The sequence below is a fragment of the Procambarus clarkii genome, chromosome 5 (assembly GCF_040958095.1).
Source record: "Procambarus clarkii isolate CNS0578487 chromosome 5, FALCON_Pclarkii_2.0, whole genome shotgun sequence".
Classification (NCBI taxonomy): Eukaryota; Metazoa; Arthropoda; class Malacostraca; order Decapoda; family Cambaridae; genus Procambarus; species Procambarus clarkii.
The window spans coordinates 57,128,984-57,149,455 of NC_091154.1; the positions used below are offsets into that span (position 1 = coordinate 57,128,984).

The 20,472-nt window shown below is 46.2% G+C and overlaps 1 protein-coding gene across 2 annotated transcripts in view; it reads right to left on the reverse strand.

The window, feature by feature from the left end:
• LOC123750377 (serine/threonine-protein phosphatase 6 regulatory ankyrin repeat subunit C-like) overlaps window positions 1-20,472 on the reverse strand; it is a 441,679-nt gene that overhangs the window by 155,247 nt on the left and 265,960 nt on the right. For both annotated transcript variants that reach the window (XM_069302535.1, XM_069302533.1), the window contains exon 3: window positions 14,643-14,951. In XM_069302535.1, the coding sequence (XP_069158636.1) occupies window positions 14,643-14,951 (309 nt within the window). The remainder of the gene's footprint in view (window positions 1-14,642; window positions 14,952-20,472) is intronic.

Sequence of the window (20,472 nt, forward strand, 5' to 3'; positions counted from 1 at the left end):
GAGACAGTACTTAGCAGAGGTGACCTTGAGACAGTACCTAGCAGAGGTGACCTTGAAACAGTACCTAGCAGAGGTACCTGGTTACCTGGTTGATGGGGTTCTGGGAGCTCTTCTACTCCCCAAGCCCGGCCCGAGGCCAGGCTCGACTTGTGAGAGTTTGGTCCACCAGGCTGTTGCTTGGAGCGGCCCGCAGGCCCACATACCCACCACAGCCCGGTTGGTCCGGCACTCCTTGGAGGAATAAATCTAGTTTCCTCTTGAAAATGTCCACGGTTGTTCCGGCAATATTTCTTATGCTTGCTGGGAGGACGTTGAACAACCGCGGACCTCTGATGTTTATACAGTGTTCTCTGATTGTGCCTATGGCACCTCTGCTCTTCACTGGTTCTATTCTACATTTTCTTCCATGTCGTTCACTCCAGTACGTTGTTATTTTACTGTGTAGATTTGGTACTTGGCCCTCCAGTATCTTCCAGGTGTATATTATTTGATATCTCTCTCGTCTTCTTTCTAGTGAGTACATTTGGAGGGCTTTGAGACGATCCCAATAATTTAGGTGCTTTATTGCGTCTATGCGTGCCGTATATGTTCTCTGCATTCCCTCTATTTCGGCAATCTCTCCTGCTCTGAAGGGGGAAGTGAGTACTGAGCAGTACTCAAGACGGGACAACACAAGTGACTTGAAGAGTACAACCATTGTGAATGGATCCCTGGATTTGAAAGTTCTCGTAATCCATCCTATCATTTTTCTGGCTGTCGCAATATTTGCTTGGTTATGCTCCTTAAACGTTAGGTCGTCAGACATTATTATTCCCAAATCCTTTACATGCTGTTTTCCTACTATGGGTACATTTGATTGTGTTTTGTACTCTGTATTATGTTTAAGGTCCTCATTTTTACCGTACCTGAGTACCTGGAATTTATCACTGTTAAACATCATGTTATTTTCTGATGCCCAGTCGAAAACTTTATTAATATCAGCTTGAAGTTTTTCAATGTCCTCAGCCGAGGTAATTTTCATACTGATTTTTGTGTCATCTGCAAAGGATGATACGAAGCTGTGACTTGTATTTTTGTCTATATCTGATATGAGAATAAGGAAAAGCAGCGGTGCAAGGACTGTACCCTGAGGTACAGAGCTTTTCACTGCACTTGAACTAGATTTTATATGGTTGACAGTTACTCGCTGAGTCCTGTTTGACAGAAAACTGAGTATCCAGCGTCCTACTTTACCGGTTATTCCCATTGACTTCATTTTGTGTGCTATCACGCCATGGTCACATTTATCGAAAGCCTTTGCGAAGTCCGTGTATATCACATCAGCATTCTGTTTTTCTTCTAATGCCTCAGTGACTTTGTCGTAGTGCTCAAGTAACTGTGAGTGGCACGATCTTCCCGCTCGAAATCCATGTTGGCCTGGGTTGTGAAGGTCATTGATCTCCATGAAATTGGTGACCTGACTCCTAATCACTCTCTCAAATACTTTTATGATGTGCGATGTTAGTGCAACTGGTCTATAATTTTTTGCCAATGCTTTGCTCCCTCCCATGTGTAGAGGGGCTATGTCTGCTACTTTAAGTGCATCTGGTATCTCCCCCGTGTCCAAGCTCTTCCTCCACACTATACTAAGTGCCTGTGCTACCGGCACTTTGCATTTCTTTATAAATTTTGAATTCCATGAGTCTGGACCTGGGGCCGAGTGCATGGGCATGTTTTCAATTTCTTTGTCAAAATTTAGTGCGCTCGTGTTTATATCAGTTATATTTACAGGGGTTTGAATATCCCGCATAAAGAAATTGTCTGGATCTTCCACCTTCATGTTGTTTATTGGAGTGCTAAACATGTCCTCATACTGCTTTTTTAGGATTTCACTAATTTCTTTGTCATCCTCCTTGTATGAACCTTCACTTGTACGAATAGGTCCAATACTGGCAGTGGTTTTTGCTTTTGATTTCGCATATGAGAAGAAATATTTTGGATTTTTCTTTATTTCCTGAATTGCTTTCTGTTCTAACTGCCTTTCTTCAGTTTCATATGAGTGTTTCAATTTCCGCTCGATTTCTTCAATCTCCCTATTTAAATTATTCCTTCTTTGACGGGAAATTCGTGTCTGCATAAGCAGTTCCGTTATTTTTTTCCTGCGTTTATAGTGTCGTCTGCGTTCTCTTTCTACGTTAGATCTCTTTCTGGCTTTCGTCAAAGGAACATGTTTCAGACAGACTTGATACGCTTCTGAAGTCAGTTTTTCTATTCCTTCTGTAGGACTTGTATTACTTAGAACAGTTCCCCATGGAATGTTTGTAAGTTCCCTGTTTATTATCTCCCAGTCTATCCTTTTATTATTAAAATTGAATTTACTGAATAGCCCCTCTCGCTTTATCAACGTTTTAGGTCTATTCTGAGAATTGATGATCGTTTGCACTTCAATGAGTTTGTGATCTGAGTATGTGGTATCTGATATCGTAATGTCTCTGATAATGTCTTCATTGTTCGTAAAGACCAGATCTAGAATATTTTCATTTCTCGTTGGCTCCGATATCTGCTGATTGAGTGAAAATTTGTCACAGAATCTAAGTAGTTCTCTAATCTGTGGTGGGTTAGGTCCTGATAGATTTCCTGGTATAATATTATTGTTTGCTATTTTCCACCTGAGACTAGGCAAGTTGAAGTCACCTAGGAAGATAATATCAGGTATCGGGTTCTCCAAATTATCAAGGCTATTCTCTATTTTGCTTATCTGTTCTGTGAATTCCTCAGCCGTTGCATCTGGCGGTTTGTATATTAGTATAATCACTAAATTTATTTTCTCTATTTTTAATCCCAGTACCTCTACCACCTCATTTGTAACGTTTAGGAGCTCCGAGCATACAAGGTCTTCCCTAATATACAGACCCACTCCTCCATGTGACCTAATTTTCCTATCACACCTGTATAGGTTATATCCTGGAATCCCGATCTCACTGTCCAACAATTCCCCTGCATGGGTTTCTGTGAAAGCTCCAAATACTGCATTTGACTCCGTGAGGAGGCCATTTATGAACTGTACTTTGTTGTTTGTTCTTGTTTTCAGTCCTTGTATGTTGGCAAAGATGAATGAGGTTACTCTATTAGTGATAGTTTGAATGGGAGACTTTTTCGGCAAGTCCATTATGCGTGGACATAATGAGTTTGTTCTGACCAGTACCGATTGTTGTAGGGCAGTTTTCTGTCGTAGTTGTAGTTCCCTTTCGGTGGGTAATTGTATCTGTAATTCTGGAATGCAAGTGGATCTGGCATCCAGTTCCATACACTCTCCATGCTGCTCCTTTTGAATTCTCTGCCGGTCTGGTATAAAAAATTTATAGAGTTTCCTTCAATTTCATTATCCTGCTTGCCACTCTTTATGTAGCGTTCCGTGCCTTTCACGTGAAAGTGTGGGCAGCTGAGGTCATAGCATTTTCTGTCCTCCAGTGAGGTTTGGCACATGTCAGGATGGAAAAACCTACATATTGATCCAAATCGACACTCACCTTTCCTAAGCATATTTAAACATATTTTGGGATGTAGGTAACTGCATTCTAATCCTTTCTTATTACCAGCATATCTATGTCTGCATATGCCCTTTGCATAAAATTTGCATAAGTCTGTCCTTCTGTTCTGAATTGCTCTATCGAGAACCGTCGTAGTGTCTGTACCTATCGAGCTGTCAGTGCTGTCTGGTACACTTTCTAGTTTACTGTCATCTACATCCTGGCCTACTGAGTCAGAGTTTACAACTTCCTGAGTTGACCTTGAGACAGTACCTAGCAGAGGTGACCTTGAGAGAGTACTTAGCAGAGGTGACCTTGAGACAGTACTTAGCAGAGGTGACCTGGAGACAGTACCAAGCAGAGGTGACCTTGAGACAGTACCAAGCAGAGGTGACCTTGAGACAGTACTTAGCAGAGGTGATCTTGAGACAGTACGAAGCAAAGGTGACCTTGAGACAGTGCAAAGCAGAGGTGACCTTGAGACAGAACTTAGCAGAGGTGACCTTGAGACAGTACCTAGCAGAGGTGACCTTGAGATAGTACGAAGCAACGGTGACCTTGATACAGTAATTGGCAGAGGTGACCTAGAGAGAGTACGAAGCAAAGGTGACCTTGAGACAGTAATTAGCAAAGGTGACCTTTAGAGAGTACTTAGCAGTAGTGACCTTGAGAGAGTACCAAGCAGGGGTGACCTTGAGACAGTACCCAGCAGAAGTGACCTTGAGACAGTAATTAGCAAAGGTGACCTTGAGACAGTGTCCAGCAGAGGTGACTTTGAGACAGTACCCAGCAGAGGTGACCTTGAGACAGTACCTAGAACAGGTGACCTTGAAACAGTACCTAGCAGAGGTGACCTTGAGACAGTACCCAGCAGAGGTGACCTTGAGACAGTACCAAGCAGAGGTGACCTTGAGACAGTACCAAGCAGAGGTGACCTTGAGACAGTACCCAGCAGAGGTGACCTTGAGACAGTACCCAGCAGAGGTGACCTTGAGACAGTACCAAGCAGAGGTGACCTTGAGACAGTACCAAGCAGAGGTGACCTTGAGACAGTACCTAGCAGAGGTGACCTTGAGACAGTACCCAGCAGAGGTGACCTTGAGACAGTACCAAGCAGAGGTGACCTTGAGACAGTACCAAGCAGAGGTGACCTTGAGACAGTACCCAGCAGAGGTGACCTTGAGACAGTACCCAGCAGATATGACCTTGAGACAGTACTTAGCAGAGATGTCATTGAGACAGTACCTAGCAGAGGTGATCTTGAGACAGTACCCAGGAGAGGTGACCTTGAGACAGTACCCAGCAGATATGACCTTGAGACAGTACTTAGCAGAGGTGACCTTGAGACAGTACCCAGCAGAGGTGACCTTGAGACAGTACCCAGCAGAGGTGATCTTGAGACAGTACCCAGGAGAGGTGACCTTGAGACAGTACCCAGCAGAGGTGACCTTGTGACAGTACCCAGCAGAGGTGACCTTGAGACAGTACCCAGCAGAGGTGACCTTGAGACAGTACCCAGCAGAGGTGACCTTGAGACAGTACTTAGCAGAGATGACCTTGAGACAGTACCCAGCAGAGGTGACCTTGTGACAGTACCTAGCAGAGGTGACCTTGTGACAGTACCCAGCAGAGATGACCTTGAGACAGTACTTAGCAGAGATGACCTTGAGACAGTACCCAGCAGAGGTGATCTTGAGACAGTACCCAGCAGAGGTGACCTTGAGACAGTACCCAGCAGAGGTGACCTTGAGACAGTACCCAGCAGAGGTGACCTTGAGACAGTACCCAGCAGAGGTGACCTTGAGACAGTACCCAGCAGAGGTGACCTTGAGACAGTACCCAGCAGAGGTGACCTTGAGACAGTACCCAGCAGAGGTGACCATAGATGCCCCAGGCTTATGTGTCTTGACCAGCCATAGATGCCCCAGGCTTATGTGTCTTGACCAGCCATAGATGCCCCAGGTCTTGACCAGCCATAGATGCCCCAGGCTTATGTGTCTTGACCAGCCATAGATGCCCCAGGCTTATGTGTCTTGACCAGCCATAGATGCCCCAGGCTTATGTGTCTTGACTAGCCATAGATGCCCCAGGCTTATGTGTCTTAACCAGCCATAGATGCCCCAGGCTTATGTGTCTTGACCAGCCATAGATGCCCCAGGCTTATGTGTCTTGACCAGCCATAGATGCCCCAGGCTTATGTGTCTTGACCAGCCATAGATGCCCCAGGTTTATGTGTCTTGACCAGCCATAGATGCCCCTGGCTTATGTGTCTTGACCATAACTTGACTTGATAGAATTCTATGTCCAAGCAACAAAAATTAGGCAAGAAAGAGAAGTGTGGGCAGACTGCATTTTCTTGGACTGTCAGAAAGCCTTTGACACAGTACCCTATAAAATTCTGTTATAAAAGTTTTAGCATCAGGCAGGAGTTAAATGTAAGGTGTTCCAGTGGATAAGGGAGTATCTAAGCAACAGGAAGCAGCGAATAACTGGCAAGAGAGAGACATCAGAGTGGCGTGATGTCACCAGCGGGGTCACACAGGGCTCTGTACTTGGACCCATCCTGTTATTAATATATGTAAACGACTTTCCTGAGGGTATAGACTCATTCCCTTCAATGTTGGCTGAAGATGCAAAAATTATGAGAAGAATAAAGACAGATGAAGATAGACAGAAACTACAGGACGACCTGGAAAAACTGGAGAGATGGTCTAGAAAATGGCTACTAAAGTTCAACTCTGGAAAGTGTAAAGTAATGAAATTAGGCGAAGGGAGCAGAAGGCTGAACACAAGGTACCATCTGGGAGGTGAAATCCTACAAGAGTCAAATAGAGAGAAAGACCTGGGGGTTGATATGACACCGAACCTGTCCCCAGAGGCCCACATCAAAAGGATATCATCAGTGACATATTGAAGACGGGCCAACATAAGAACTGCCTTTTTGAAATTTGTGTAAGGAATCGTTCAGGACCCTGCATACCACTTATGTCAGACCAGTTCCGGAATATGCAACTCCAGCTTGGAGTCCATACCAAGTTAAACACAAGGCAAAGTTTGAGAAGATTCAGCGGTATGCCACCAGACTTGTCCCGGAACTGAGAGGTAAGAGCTACGAGGAAAGGCTAAAGGAGCTGAACCTCACGTCCCCTGGAAAACAGAAGAGTAAGGGAAGACATGATAACCACCTGGGAGCCGGTCGGCCGAGCGGACAGCACGCTGGACTTGTGATCTTGTGATCCTGTGGTCCTGGGTTCGATCCCAGGCGCCGGCGAGAAACATTGGGCAGAGTTTCTTTCACCCTATGCCGCTGTTACCTAGCAGTAAAATAGGTACTTGGGTGTTAGTCAGCTGTCACAGGCTGCTTCCTGGGGGTGGAGGCCTGGTCGAGGACCGGGCCGCGGGGACACTAAAAAGCTCCGAAATCATCTCAAGATAACCTCAAGATAACCACCTGCAAAATTCTCAGGGTAATTGACAGGGTGGCCAAAGACAAACTCTTCAGCACGGGTGGAACACGAACAAGGGGACACAGGTGGAAACTTGGTACCCAGATGAGCCACAGAGACATTTGAAAGAACTTTTTCAGTGTCAGAGAAGTAAACAAGTGCAATACATTAGGAAGTGATGAGGTGGAGCATGACTCCATACACAGTTTCAAATCTAGATATCTTAGAGCCCAGTAGGCTCAGGAATCTGTACACCAGTTGATTGATAGTTGAGAGGCGGGACCAAAGAGCCAGAGCTCAACCCCCGCAAGCACAACTAGGCGAGTACAACTAGGTGAGTTCACACACACACGTAAGAGGAGGGTCATGACCTCGTAGACTGAGGGTCATGACCTCGTAGACTGAGGGTCATGACCTCGTAGACTGAGGGTCATGACCTCGTAGACTGAGGGTCATGACCTCGTAGACTGAGGGTCATGACCTCGTAGACTGAGGGTCATGACCTCGTAGACTGAGGGTCATGACCTCGTAGACTGAGAGTCCTGACCTCGTAGACTGAGGGTCATGACCTCGTACACTGAGGGTCATGACCTCGTAGACTGAGGGTCATGACCTCGTAGACTGAGGGTCATGACCTCGTAGACTGAGAGTCATGACCTCGTAGACTGAGGGTCATGACCTCGTAGACTGAGGGTCATGAACTCGTAGACTGAGGGTCATGACCTCGTAGACTGAGGGTCATGACCTCGTAGACTGAGGGTCATGACCTCGTAGACTGAGGGTCATGACCTCGTAGACTGAGAGTCCTGACCTCGTAGACTGAGGGTCATGACCTCGTAGACTGAGGGTCATGACCTCGTAGACTGAGGGTCATGACCTCGTAGACTGAGGGTCATGACCTCGTAGACTGAGGGTCATGACCTCGTAGACTGAGAGTCATGACCTCGTAGACTGAGGGTCATGACCTCGTAGACTGAGGGTCATGACCTCGTAGACTGAGAGTCCTGACCTCGTAGACTGAGGGTCATGACCTCGTAGACTGAGGGTCATGACCTCGTAGACTGAGGGTCATGACCTCGTAGACTGAGGGTCCTGACCTCATTGACTGAGAGTCCTGACCTCGTAGACTGAGAGTCCTGACCTCATTGACTGAGAGTCCTGACCTCGTAGACTGAGAGTCCTGACCTCATTGACTGAGAGTCCTGACCTCATAGACTGAGGGTCCTGACCTCATTGACTGAGAGTCCTGACCTCGTAGACTGAGAGTCCTGACCTCGTAGACTGAGGGTCCTGACCTCGTACACTGAGAGTCCTGACCTCGTAGACTGAGAGTCCTGACCTCATTGACTGAGAGTCCTGACCTCATTGACTGAGAGTCCTGACCTCATAGACTGAGGGTCCTGACCTCGTAGACTGAGAGTCCTGACCTCGTAGACTGAGAGTCCTGACCTCGTAGACTGAGGGTCCTGACCTCGTAGACTGAGAGTCCTGACCTCGTAGACTGAGGGTCCTGACCTCGTAGACTGAGAGTCCTGACCTCGTAGACTGAGAGTCCTGACCTCGTAGACTGAGAGTCATGACCTCGTAGACTGAGAGTCCTGACCTCGTAGACTGAGGGTCATGACCTCGTAGACTGAGGGTCATGACCTCGTAGACTGAGGGTCATGACCTCGTAGACTGAGGGTCATGACCTCGTAGACTGAGGGTCATGACCTCGTAGACTGAGGGTCATGACATCGTAGACTGAGAGTCCTGACCTCGTAGACTGAGGGTCATGACCTCGTAGACTGAGAGTCCTGACCTCGTAGACTGAGGGTCATGACCTCGTAGACTGAGGGTCCTGACCTCATTGACTAAGAGTCCTGACCTCGTAGACTGAGAGTCCTGACCTCATTGACTGAGAGTCCTGACCTCATTGACTGAGAGTCCTGACCTCATAGACTGAGGGTCCTGACCTCATTGACTGAGAGTCCTGACCTCGTAGACTGAGGGTCCTGACCTCATTGACTGAGAGTCCTGACCTCGTAGACTGAGAGTCCTGACGTCGTAGACTGAGGGTCCTGACCTCGTAGACTGAGAGTCCTGACCTCGTAGACTGAGAGTCCTGACCTCGTAGACTGAGAGTCCTGACCTCGTAGACTGAGAGTCCTGACCTCATAGACTGAGGGTCCTGACCTCGTAGACTGAGAGTCCTGACCTCGTAGACTGAGAGTCCTGACCTCGTAGACTGAGAGTCCTGACCTCGTAGACTGAGGGTCCTGACCTCATTGACTGAGAGTCCTGACCTCGTAGACTGAGAGTCCTGACCTCGTAGACTGAGGGTCCTGACCTCATTGACTGAGAGTCCTGACCTCATTGACTGAGAGTCCTGACCTCATTGACTGAGAGTCCTGACCTCATTGACTGAGAGTCCTGACCTCGTAGACTGAGAGTCCTGACCTCATAGACTGAGGGTCCTGACCTCATTGACTGAGAGTCCTGACCTCATTGACTGAGAGTCCTGACCTCATTGACTGAGAGTCCTGACCTCATTGACTGAGAGTCCTGACCTCGTAGACTGAGAGTCCTGACCTCGTAGACTGAGAGTCCTGACCTCGTAGACTGAGAGTCCTGACCTCGTAGACTGAGAGTCCTGACCTCATTGACTGAGAGTCCTGACCTCATTGACTGAGAGTCCTGACCTCGTAGACTGAGAGTCCTGACCTCATTGACTGAGAGTCCTGACCTCGTAGACTGAGAGTCCTGACCTCATAGACTGAGGGTCCTGACCTCATTGACTGAGGGTCCTGACCTCATTGACTGAGAGTCCTGACCTCATTGACTGAGAGTCCTGACCTCGTAGACTGAGAGTCCTGACCTCATAGACTGAGAGTCCTGACCTCATTGACTGAGGGTCCTGACCTCATTGACTGAGAGTCCTGACCTCATTGACTGAGAGTCCTGACCTCATAGACTGAGAGTCCTGACCTCATAGACTGAGGGTCCTGACCTCATTGACTGAGAGTCCTGACCTCGTAGACTGAGAGTCCTGACCTCATTGACTGAGAGTCCTGACCTCGTAGACTGAGAGTCCTGACCTCATAGACTGAGGGTCCTGACCTCATTGACTGAGGGTCCTGACCTCATTGACTGAGAGTCCTGACCTCATTGACTGAGAGTCCTGACCTCATTGACTGAGAGTCCTGACCTCGTAGACTGAGAGTCCTGACCTCATAGACTGAGAGTCCTGACCTCGTAGACTGAGAGTCCTGACCTCGTAGACTGAGGGTCCTGACCTCATAGACTGAGGGTCCTGACCTCGTAGACTGAGAGTCCTGACCTCATAGACTGAGAGTCCTGACCTCGTAGACTGAGGGTCATGACCTCGTAGACTGAGAGTCCTGACCTCGTAGACAGAGGGTCATGACCTCGTAGACTGACAGTCCTGACCTCGTAGACTGAGGGTCATGACCTCGTAGACTGAAAGTCCTGACCTCGTAGACAGAGGGTCATGACCTCGTAGACTGAGAGTCCTGACCTCGTATACTGAGGGTCATGACCTCATTGACTGAGAGTCCTGACCTCATTGACTGAGAGTCCTGACCTCGTAGACTGAGGGTCCTGACCTCGTAGACTGAGGGTCATGACCTCATTGACTGAGAGTCCTGACCTCATTGACTGAGAGTCCTGACCTCGTAGACTGAGGGTCCTGCCCTCATTGACTGAGAGTCCTGACCTCATTGACTGAGAGTCCTGACCTCGTAGACTGAGGGTCTTGACCTCATTGGTTATCTTGAAGTTATCTTGAGATGATTTCGGGGCTTTAGTGTCCCCACGGCCCGGTCCTCGACCAGGCCTCCACCCCCAGGAAGCAGCCTGTGACAGCTGACTAACACCCAGGTACCTATTTACTGCTAGGTAACAGGAGCATAGGGTGAAAGAAACTTTGCCCATTTGTTTCTGCCTCGTTCGTGAATCGAACCCGCGCCACAGAATTACGAGTCCTGCGCGCTATCCACCAGGCTACGAGGCCCCCTGAGACCTCGTAGACTGAGAGTCCTGACCTCGTAGACTGAGGCTCACTATGACAATATGTATACCTGATGTATATTGTCACTTGTGTGTAGAGAACCTGGCGAGGAGTTTAATATACATGTTTAACGACAGCCCCGCTCTTGTGCCAGGTAAGTCCTCTTCGGGTTCACCATAGCCCGTGCTACTTGGAACGTTTAGTTCCCAGTAGCTGAATCTTAAACAACAAACAACAACATGATTAACATTATGGAAACTCTGGTCAAGTTGTCTTATCTGTCTTAACCATATTGTCTGTAATATTGATTTAACATTGTTAAAAATGCTTAACAGCATTAATCATCTTGTGTTTATCATTGATGCAACATTGATGAGAATGTTTTACATCATTAATCATGTTGTATTTAGCACTGATACAACATTCAGCAAAAGCTCAAAAACAATAATCACATTGTGTTTATACCAAGACATTACGTCAAGAAAACAACGCATCAATAACTATGTTTAACAAACCCAAAACACAAGACAAAATATTCAGATAATTAGTCACGGGAAATTTGTCTCAGGAACAGTTCCATAATTCTTGTTTATATGTGAATGTTACAGTTTGTAGTTCATAATTATGTTCTTTACGTTGTTACTGAGTGAACAGCGGGTAGTTATGTTGTTAAGTGGAGTATACTATTGAGCTGGTGTATACTCACAGATGTATACCTCACTTGTCTGTTTATATACACCCAGATGTTTACCCCACTTCTTAGTATATATCTTGAGGTTATCTTGAGAGGATTTCGGGGCTTAGCGTCCCAGCGGCCCGGTCCTCGACCAGGCCTCCTTCTTGTTACACACTTCCAGGAAGCAGCCCGTAGTAGCTGCCTAACTCCCAGGTACCTATTTACTGCTAGGTGAACAGCTGCATCAGGGTGAAAGAAACTCTGCCCATTTGTTTCCGGCTTCACCGGGGATCGAACTTGAAACCTCAGGACGACGAATCCCGAGCGCTATCCATTCAGCTGTCAGACCCCCTATTCACCACCATATAGACTGAGATGTATACCCCACTTCCCTGTATATATATACACTGAAATGTATACCCAACTTCCCTGTGTATATACACTGAGATGTATACCCAACTTCCCAGTGTATATACACTGAGATGTATACCCCACTTCCCTGTGTATATATATACACAGGGAAGTATACCCCACTTCCCTGTGTATATATACACTGAGATGTATACCCCATTTCCCTGTTTATATATATATACACTGAGATGTATATCCCACTTCCCTGTGTATATACACCGAGATGTATACCCCACTTCCTGGTGTATATACACTGAGATGTATACCCCACTTCCCTGTGTGTATACACCGAGATGTATACCCCACTTCCCTGTGTATATACACCGAGATGTATACCCCACTTCCCTGTGTATATACACCGAGATGTATATCACACTTTCCTGTGTATATACACTGAGATGTATACCCCACTTCCTGGTGTATATACACTGAGATGTATACCCCACTTCCCTGTGTATATATATATACACTGAGATGTATACCCAACTTCCCTGTGTATATACACTGAGATGTATACCCAACTTCCCAGTGTATATACACTGAGATGTATACCCCACTTCCCTGTGTATATATATATACACTGAGATGTATACCCAACTTCCCTGTGTATATACACTGAGATGTATACCCCACTTCCTGGTGTATATACACTGAGATGTATACCCCACTTCCCTGTGTATATACACCGAGATGTATATCACACTTCCCTGTGTATATACACTGAGATGTATACCCCACTTCCCTGTGTATATACACCGAGATGTATACCCCACTTCCCTGTGTATATACACCGAGATGTATACCCAACTTCCCTGTGTATATACACTGAGATGTATACCCCACTTCCTGGTGTATATACACTGAGATGTATACCCCACTTCCTGGTGTATATACACTGAGATGTATACCCCACTTCCCTGTGTATATACACCGAGATGTATATCACACTTCCCTGTGTATATACACTGAGATGTATACCCCACTTCCCTGTGTATATACACCGAGATGTATACCCCACTTCCCTGTGTATATACACCGAGATGTATACCCCACTTCCCTGTGTATATACACCGAGATGTATACCCCACTTTCCTGTGTATATACACTGAGATGTATACCCCACTTCCTGGTGTATATACACTGAGATGTATACCCCACTTCCCTGTGTATATACACCGAGATGTATACCCCACTTCCCTGTGTATATACACCGAGATGTATACCACACTTCCATGTGTATATACACCGAGATGTATACCACACTTCCCTGTGTATATACACTGAGATGTATACCCCACTTCCTGGTGTATATACACTGAGATGTATACCCCACTTCCCTGAGTATATACACCGAGATGTATACCACACTTCCCTGTGTATATACACTGAGATGTATACCCCACTTCCTGGTGTATATACACTGAGATGTATACCCCACTTCCCTGTGTATATACACCGAGATGTATACCCCACTTCCCTGTGTATATACACCGAGATGTATTCCCAACTTCCCTGTGTATATACACTGAAATGTATACCCCACTTCCCTGTGTATATACACTGAGATGTATACCCCACTTCCCTGTATATATACACTGAGATGTATACCCCACTTCCCGGTGTATATACACCGAGATGTATACCCAACTTCCTGGTGTATATACACCGGGATGTATACCCAACTTCCCGGTGTATATACACCGAGATGTATACCCAACTTCCCGGTGTATATACACCGGGATGTATACCCAACTTCCCGGTGTATATACACCGAGATGTATACCCAACTTCCCGGTGTATATACACCGGGATGTATACCCAACTTCCCGGTGTATATACACTGAGATGTATACCCAACTTCCCGGTGTATATACACTGAGATGTATACCCCACTTCCCTGTGTATATACACCGGGATGTATACCCCACTTCCCGGTGTATATACACTGAGAGTTTACTATAACTATGACTTTGTTTTGGGCTGAAGTATAAAACTATGGACGTGGCTTTAATTATAATAATAATACACAGAGAAGGGATGGGAACTATGAGGAAGAAGCGCCAAGCCATTACGACTATATAAATAAAAATAAAGAGAGTAATCACACTAACATGACTGCATCAGTGAGAAAATCCGTAGGAGCCGTGATGCACAGCACATAGGTTCGAATCCTCATCACGGCTCCTGTGGATTTTTTCAGTAATAATGATACTTAAAAATTGTCATTTAAACTTCTAATGTTGGAAATAAACATTTAATTCACCTGGGCTGTCGGAGACTTGAACCGCGGACCCCACGTATGTGAGGCCGAAGCTCTACCGACTGGGCTATCGAGTAGTCATAATAAGGAAAGAGTCCATAGGCAACTTCTGCTACCATGCTGGAGTTTTCGCCTTCCCCTGACTACTATTGAAGCTCTGAGGAGTTAGTGATCCTCGCTCGCCCACGTCATATAAATTGACGCCCGCGTCAGTTTACATGACGCGGGCGTCATCACCAAGCCTAAGTCGTGCAGGTGTGACAGTCACCAGTCGTGGTGAATACTGACAACGGTTAAGACATCTGTTTACCAACATTAACACATAACTAACCTTGGACCTGTGGTAACTGTGGAGAGTGTTGATGACCTGGAGATGACCTCCCCGCAGTGCCAGGTCAGCAGGGGTCTCCCCAGCCCAGGTCAGGACGTGTGGGTACACCCAGCACACCTCCAGGAGGACCTTCACCACCCGGGCCGGGCCGAGCTCCGCCGCCCAGTGGAGGAGAGTCCTGCCAGTGTGGTCCTGCTGATGGCCGTCACACATCAGGGGGATGTTGCCTGCAAGACGTCCAGTATCTCCCTCCATGATCCACTGTAGCAATACTGCATACTCTTCTTCACACTGTCTCCAACACTGTCGCTGTAACAGTCAGTATTATTTTTGTTGTAACTACAATGTCCAAACATGATTAACATTTCCACGAGGATAATCACAATAAACCGTCTGTTTAACTGTGATAATAAAAATTGGATGATATGTGATCATTGATCATTGATATAGGAACCTGTGTGAAATATTAATTTGAACTTTACAAGGCAATACTCATGTCTTGGCTGGATCACGTGATACGAACTCCAGAGGTGAGTGGCCGTCAGAGTTAAGAACAGTGGCCGTCAGAGTTAAGAACAGTGGCCGCCAGAGTTAAGAACAGTGGCCGCCAGAGTTAAGAACAGTGACCGCCAGAGTTAAGAACAGTGGCCGTCAGAGTTAAGAACAGTGGCCGCCAGAGTTAAGAACAGTGGCCGCCAGAGTTAAGAACAGTGGCCGTCAGAGTTAAGAACAGTGGCCGTCAGAGTTAAGAACAGTGGCCGCCAGAGTTAAGAACAGTGGCCGCCAGAGTTAAGAACAGTGGCCGCCAGAGTTAAGAACAGTGGCCGCCAGAGTTAAGAACAGTGGCCGTCAAAGTTAAGAACAGTGGCCGCCAGAGTTAAGAACAGTGGCCGCCAGAGTTAAGAACAGTGGCCGTCAGAGTTAAGAACAGTGGCCGCCAGAGTTAAGAACAGTGGCCGCCAGAGTTAAGAACAGCGGGCGACAGAGTTAAGAACAGTGGCCGTCAGAGTTAAGAACAGTGGCCGTCAGAGTTAAGAACAGTGGCCGTCAGAGTTAAGAACAGTAGCCGCCAGAGTTAAGAACAGCGGGCGACAGAGTTAAGAACAGTGGCCGTCAGAGTTAAGAACAGTGGCCGTCAGAGTTAAGAACAGTGGCCGCCAGAGTTAAGAACAGTGGCCGCCAGAGTTAAGAACAGTGGTTGTCAGAGTTAAGAACAGTGGCCGTCAGAGTTAAGAACAGTGGCCGCCAGAGTTAAGAACAGTGGCCGCTAGAGTTAAGAACAGTGGCCGTCAGAGTTAAGAACAGTGACCGCCAGAGTTAAGAACAGCGGCCGTCAGAGTTAAGAACAGTGGCCGCCAGAGTTAAGAACAGTGGCGCCAGAGTTAAGAACAGTGACCACCAGAGTTAAGAACAGTGGCCGTCAGAGTTAAGAACAGTGACCGCCAGAGTAAAGAACAGTGACCGCCAGAGTTAAGAACAGTGGCAGCCAGAGTTAAGAACAGTTACCGACAGAGTTAAGAAGCGCGGCCGTCAGAGTTAAGAACAGCGGCCGTCAGAGTTAAGTACAGTGACCGCCTGAGTTAAGAACAGTTGCCGTCAGAGTTAAGAACAGTGACCGCCTGAGTTAAGAACAGTAGCCGCCACAATTAAGAACAGTGGCCGCCAGAGTTAAGAACAGTGGCCGCCACAGTTAAGAACAGTGGCCGCCACAGTTAAGAACAGTGGCCGCCACAGTTAAGAACAGTGGCAGCCAGAGTTAATAACAGTTACCGCCAGAGTTAAGAACAGTGGCAGCCATAGTTAAGAACAGTCGCCGAAAGAATTAAGAACAGCGGCCTCCAGATTTAAGAACAGCGGCCGCCAGAGTTAAGAACAGCGGCCGCCAGAGTTAAGAACAGCGGCCGCCGGAGTTAAGACCATTGGCCGCCAGAGTTAAGAACAGCGGCCGCCAGAGTTAAGAACAGTGGCGGCCAGAGTTAATAACAGTTGCCGCCATAGTTAAGAACAGTGGCAGCCAGAGTTAAGAACAGTTACCGCCAGAGTTAAGAACAGTGGCCGCCACAGTTAAGACCAGTGGCCGCCAGAGTTAAGAACAGTGGCCGCCAGAGTTAAGAACAGCGGCCGCCAGAGTTAAGAACAGCGGCCGAAAGAGTTAAGAACAGCGGCCGCCAGAGTTAAGAACAGCGGCCGCCAGAGTTAAGAACAGCGGCCGCCAGAGTTAAGAACATCGGACGCCAGAGTTAAGAACAGTGGCCGCAGAGTTAAGAACAGCGGCCGCCAGAGTTAAGAACAGCGGCCGCCAGAGTTAAGAACAGCGGCCGCCAGAGTTAAGAACAGCGGCCGCTAGAGTTAAGAACAGTGCCTGCCAGAGTTAAGAACAGCGGCCGCCAGAGTTAAGAACAGCGGCCGCCAGAGTTAAGAACAGCGGCCGCCAGAGTTAAGAACAGCGGCCGCTAGAGTTAAGAACAGTGCCTGCCAGAGTTAAGAACAGCGGCCGCCAGAGTTAAGAACAGCGGCCGCCAGAGTTAAGAACAGCGGCCGCCAGAGTTAAGAACAGCGGCCGCCAGAGTTAAGAACAGCGGCCGCTAGAGTTAAGAACAGTGCCTGCCAGAGTTAAGAACAGCGGCCGCCAGAGTTAAGAACAGCGGCCGCTAGAGTTAAGAACAGTGGCGGCCAGAGTAAGAACAGTGGCCGCCAGAGTTAAGAACAGCGGCCGCCAGAGTTAAGAACAGCGGCCGCCAGAGTTAAGAACAGCGGCCGCCAGAGTTAAGAACAGCGGCCGCCAGAGTTAAGAACAGTGCCTGCCAGAGCTAAGAACAGCGGGTGCCAGAGTTAAGAACAGTGGCTGCCAAAGTTAAGAACAGTGGCCGCCAGAGTTAAGAACAGCAGCCGCCAGAGTTAAGAACAGCGGCCGCCAGACTTAAGAACAGCGGCCGCCAGAGTTAAGAACATCGGACGCCAGAGTTAAGAACAGTGGCTGCAGAGTTAAGAACAGCGGCCGCCAGAGTTAAGAACAGCGGCAGCCAGAGTTAAGAACAACGGCAGCCAGAGATAGAAACAGTGGCCAACAGAGTTAAGAACAGTGGCCGCCAGAGTTAAGATCAGCGGCAGCCAGAGTTAAGAACAGCGGCCGCCAGAGTTAAGAACAGTGGCCGACAGAGTTAAGAACAATGGCCACCAGAGTTAAGACAAGCGGCCGACAGCGTTAAGAACAGTGGCCGCCAGAGTTAAGACCAGCGGCCGTTAGAGTTAAGAACAGCGGCTACAAGAGTTAAGAACAGAGGACACTAGAGTTAAGAACAGCGGAAGCCAGATATAAGAACAGCGGCCGACAGAGTTAAGAACAGCGTGTCGGAAAATCCGACACCATTTAATATATCATACAGATAATAACTGTATTGTATAAACAAGTTACCCATAGAAAACGTAACTTGTAGTGGAATTACCGTCTATAGAAAACGGGATATCATCACCACATACTATTATAAATCACCACCTATTATGCTGGGAATTATTCTTAAATACATTAGTCTTTGGACTTTACCATCATAAAAACATCTTATATAAATTAACTTAATTATCAATATTAAAGTAGAGTAAATGTGACCCTTCTATCACTTTCTGAAATCTGGACAATGTAAGCCAGGCGTCAGGGAGGAAGGAGGGCAGCCATTGTTGATACTAGACCAGAGGCACGGGAGCAAATACGGCTCCTGTTAATTTTACTTGGACGTAGTGTTATGGAAACCAAAGGTGTAACATTTTCAACACGCTGTCAACAAATCAAGTTAAGTGTTCTTTCCGAAACCCAGTATCTTTCATTTATGGCCATTAATGTCATTATATAGGGTAACCCGGTTAGAGCACGTGGAAGCCTCAAACTAAAGGTAATTAAGCCAGGTCTTTAAGGTTCCATGTATAGTGTTTTCTCTGATATAGCTTGTCATATATAGAACCTGGCTTCACAGCTAGCGCCCTTTTGACAAGTCAAGACGAGGAAGCAAGATTTTGTGCACCAGTTACTGGGTGATGGAAGCTACCTCAAAGAGGATAATTTGGTGTCTACACCCTAGTTATACCTGGTGGACTAACCTGCTGTACTATAAGATAAGGAACCTTTTCAATGTATGTAGTTAATACTGTAGTTTGATTGGCTGCATATATATTAATTTAATAAACCCCCCTAATGTGTAGAGGATCGATTTGTGAGATTATGAGATTATTGCAGAAATACAGTCCACTTATCATTATACAAATTGCTATCGAAGTATATAAATTAACGTAAATATAAATATATATAAATTAAATAAATATAAATCTCACAGGTCGGTTCCCACATTATTTGGTCATCTTCGAACCGGATGACGGATTATTTGATCCTATGAACCCACATTTGGTCATCTTAGTACCAGATGAACCAGTTAACCAGTGGATTCATTAAATATCTAGTGCAGTGTGATTTAAACAAAGCCAGTCAAGACGGCGGCGTTGCCTCGAACGAGTTCACGAGCCCCGCTCAGTTCAGTTCAGCTTCGTCAGCGGTTTCATGCACACCCACAGATATTTGGTGGAGTGTTATTCTGTGAAATGACAGCGCTAATATAGAAGCCAGCCAAATTAGTGACTGTGTCGCGAGATGGTTCACGGATTTCGTGGTGTTACATTTCGCGAGAGATTATCTACGAATTTTGTGGAATTTATTTCGCGAGGTCACTAATAATATTTAATACTTCTAGATAATATTAGAAGTTTAATAGAGCCTAATTAAGAGGCTATTATCAATAATTGTATATATTATTTCTCCAAAATAGAGAATCATTTAATATAAATTGCACTAGTGATCACAGTATAATATTTACTAAGTGCCAACCCACAACAGGGTAGGATATTAACCATTGACTAGTTGAACTATTATTGCTCATCCTAGTCCCATTATTACCATAGTCAGTTGTACTATATTGATCAACCTAACACCATTAATGAATGGTGCAGACCCTATTTTGGGTGTAATTTTTATCAACTCGAGTTGAGTTGTGTATATATAATAATTTACTTATGATCATTACATCTTTGAGTGATTAATTAGTGTCTCTACCATCCTAGGGTGATATAGAAGAGCTAACCTAAAGGTACTTCCAGTGACACTGGTTTATCACTCAAATCATTAGTGTGTATGATTGTATATATATAATGTGTATTAATTTTAAGTGCTAACCTCTAGTAGAGGTAGGATTATTGCCTAGTGAGTGCAGAATTTACCCTAGGCTACCATTAGTGTTTGTTCAGTATTATGAGCAGCCCAAGTACAAGCCCCACAAGGCTTCACCAACAAGCCAGTATGGATAATGCAGGGAGAATGAAAAGAACCCTTGCAGGTCTTAAAGGCCACTTAACAAGACAGATCAAGAAATGTGAAGATTTGTCACAACAATCAACAGTTGATTATGCTGACCTGGAAAGCTATTATCAAGCAGCTGCAGGTAAATTTGAGCAAATCAAATGCCAAATAGCAACATATGTGGCTGAACTTGCCAACACCAATTTATCAGAAACAGAAATAGACGACATTATGGTTGATCTTGCGAATTATGAAGAAGAAACTCAAGCCAGGTTGGAACATTTACACAGGATAATTGAATCAGAACAATTAGCAAGTACATCAAATAAAGTAGATAATGTTATGGATGATCTGGATCTTTTTGAGAATAAATGTCAAGCCAGATTAGATCCTTTAATCAACAAGGATAAAGCTTCACCTAATATTATACCACCAGAAATTAAGCAGTTCTCAGACAATTTATCCACAGTCTCTGTGGATTCTGAAAACCCA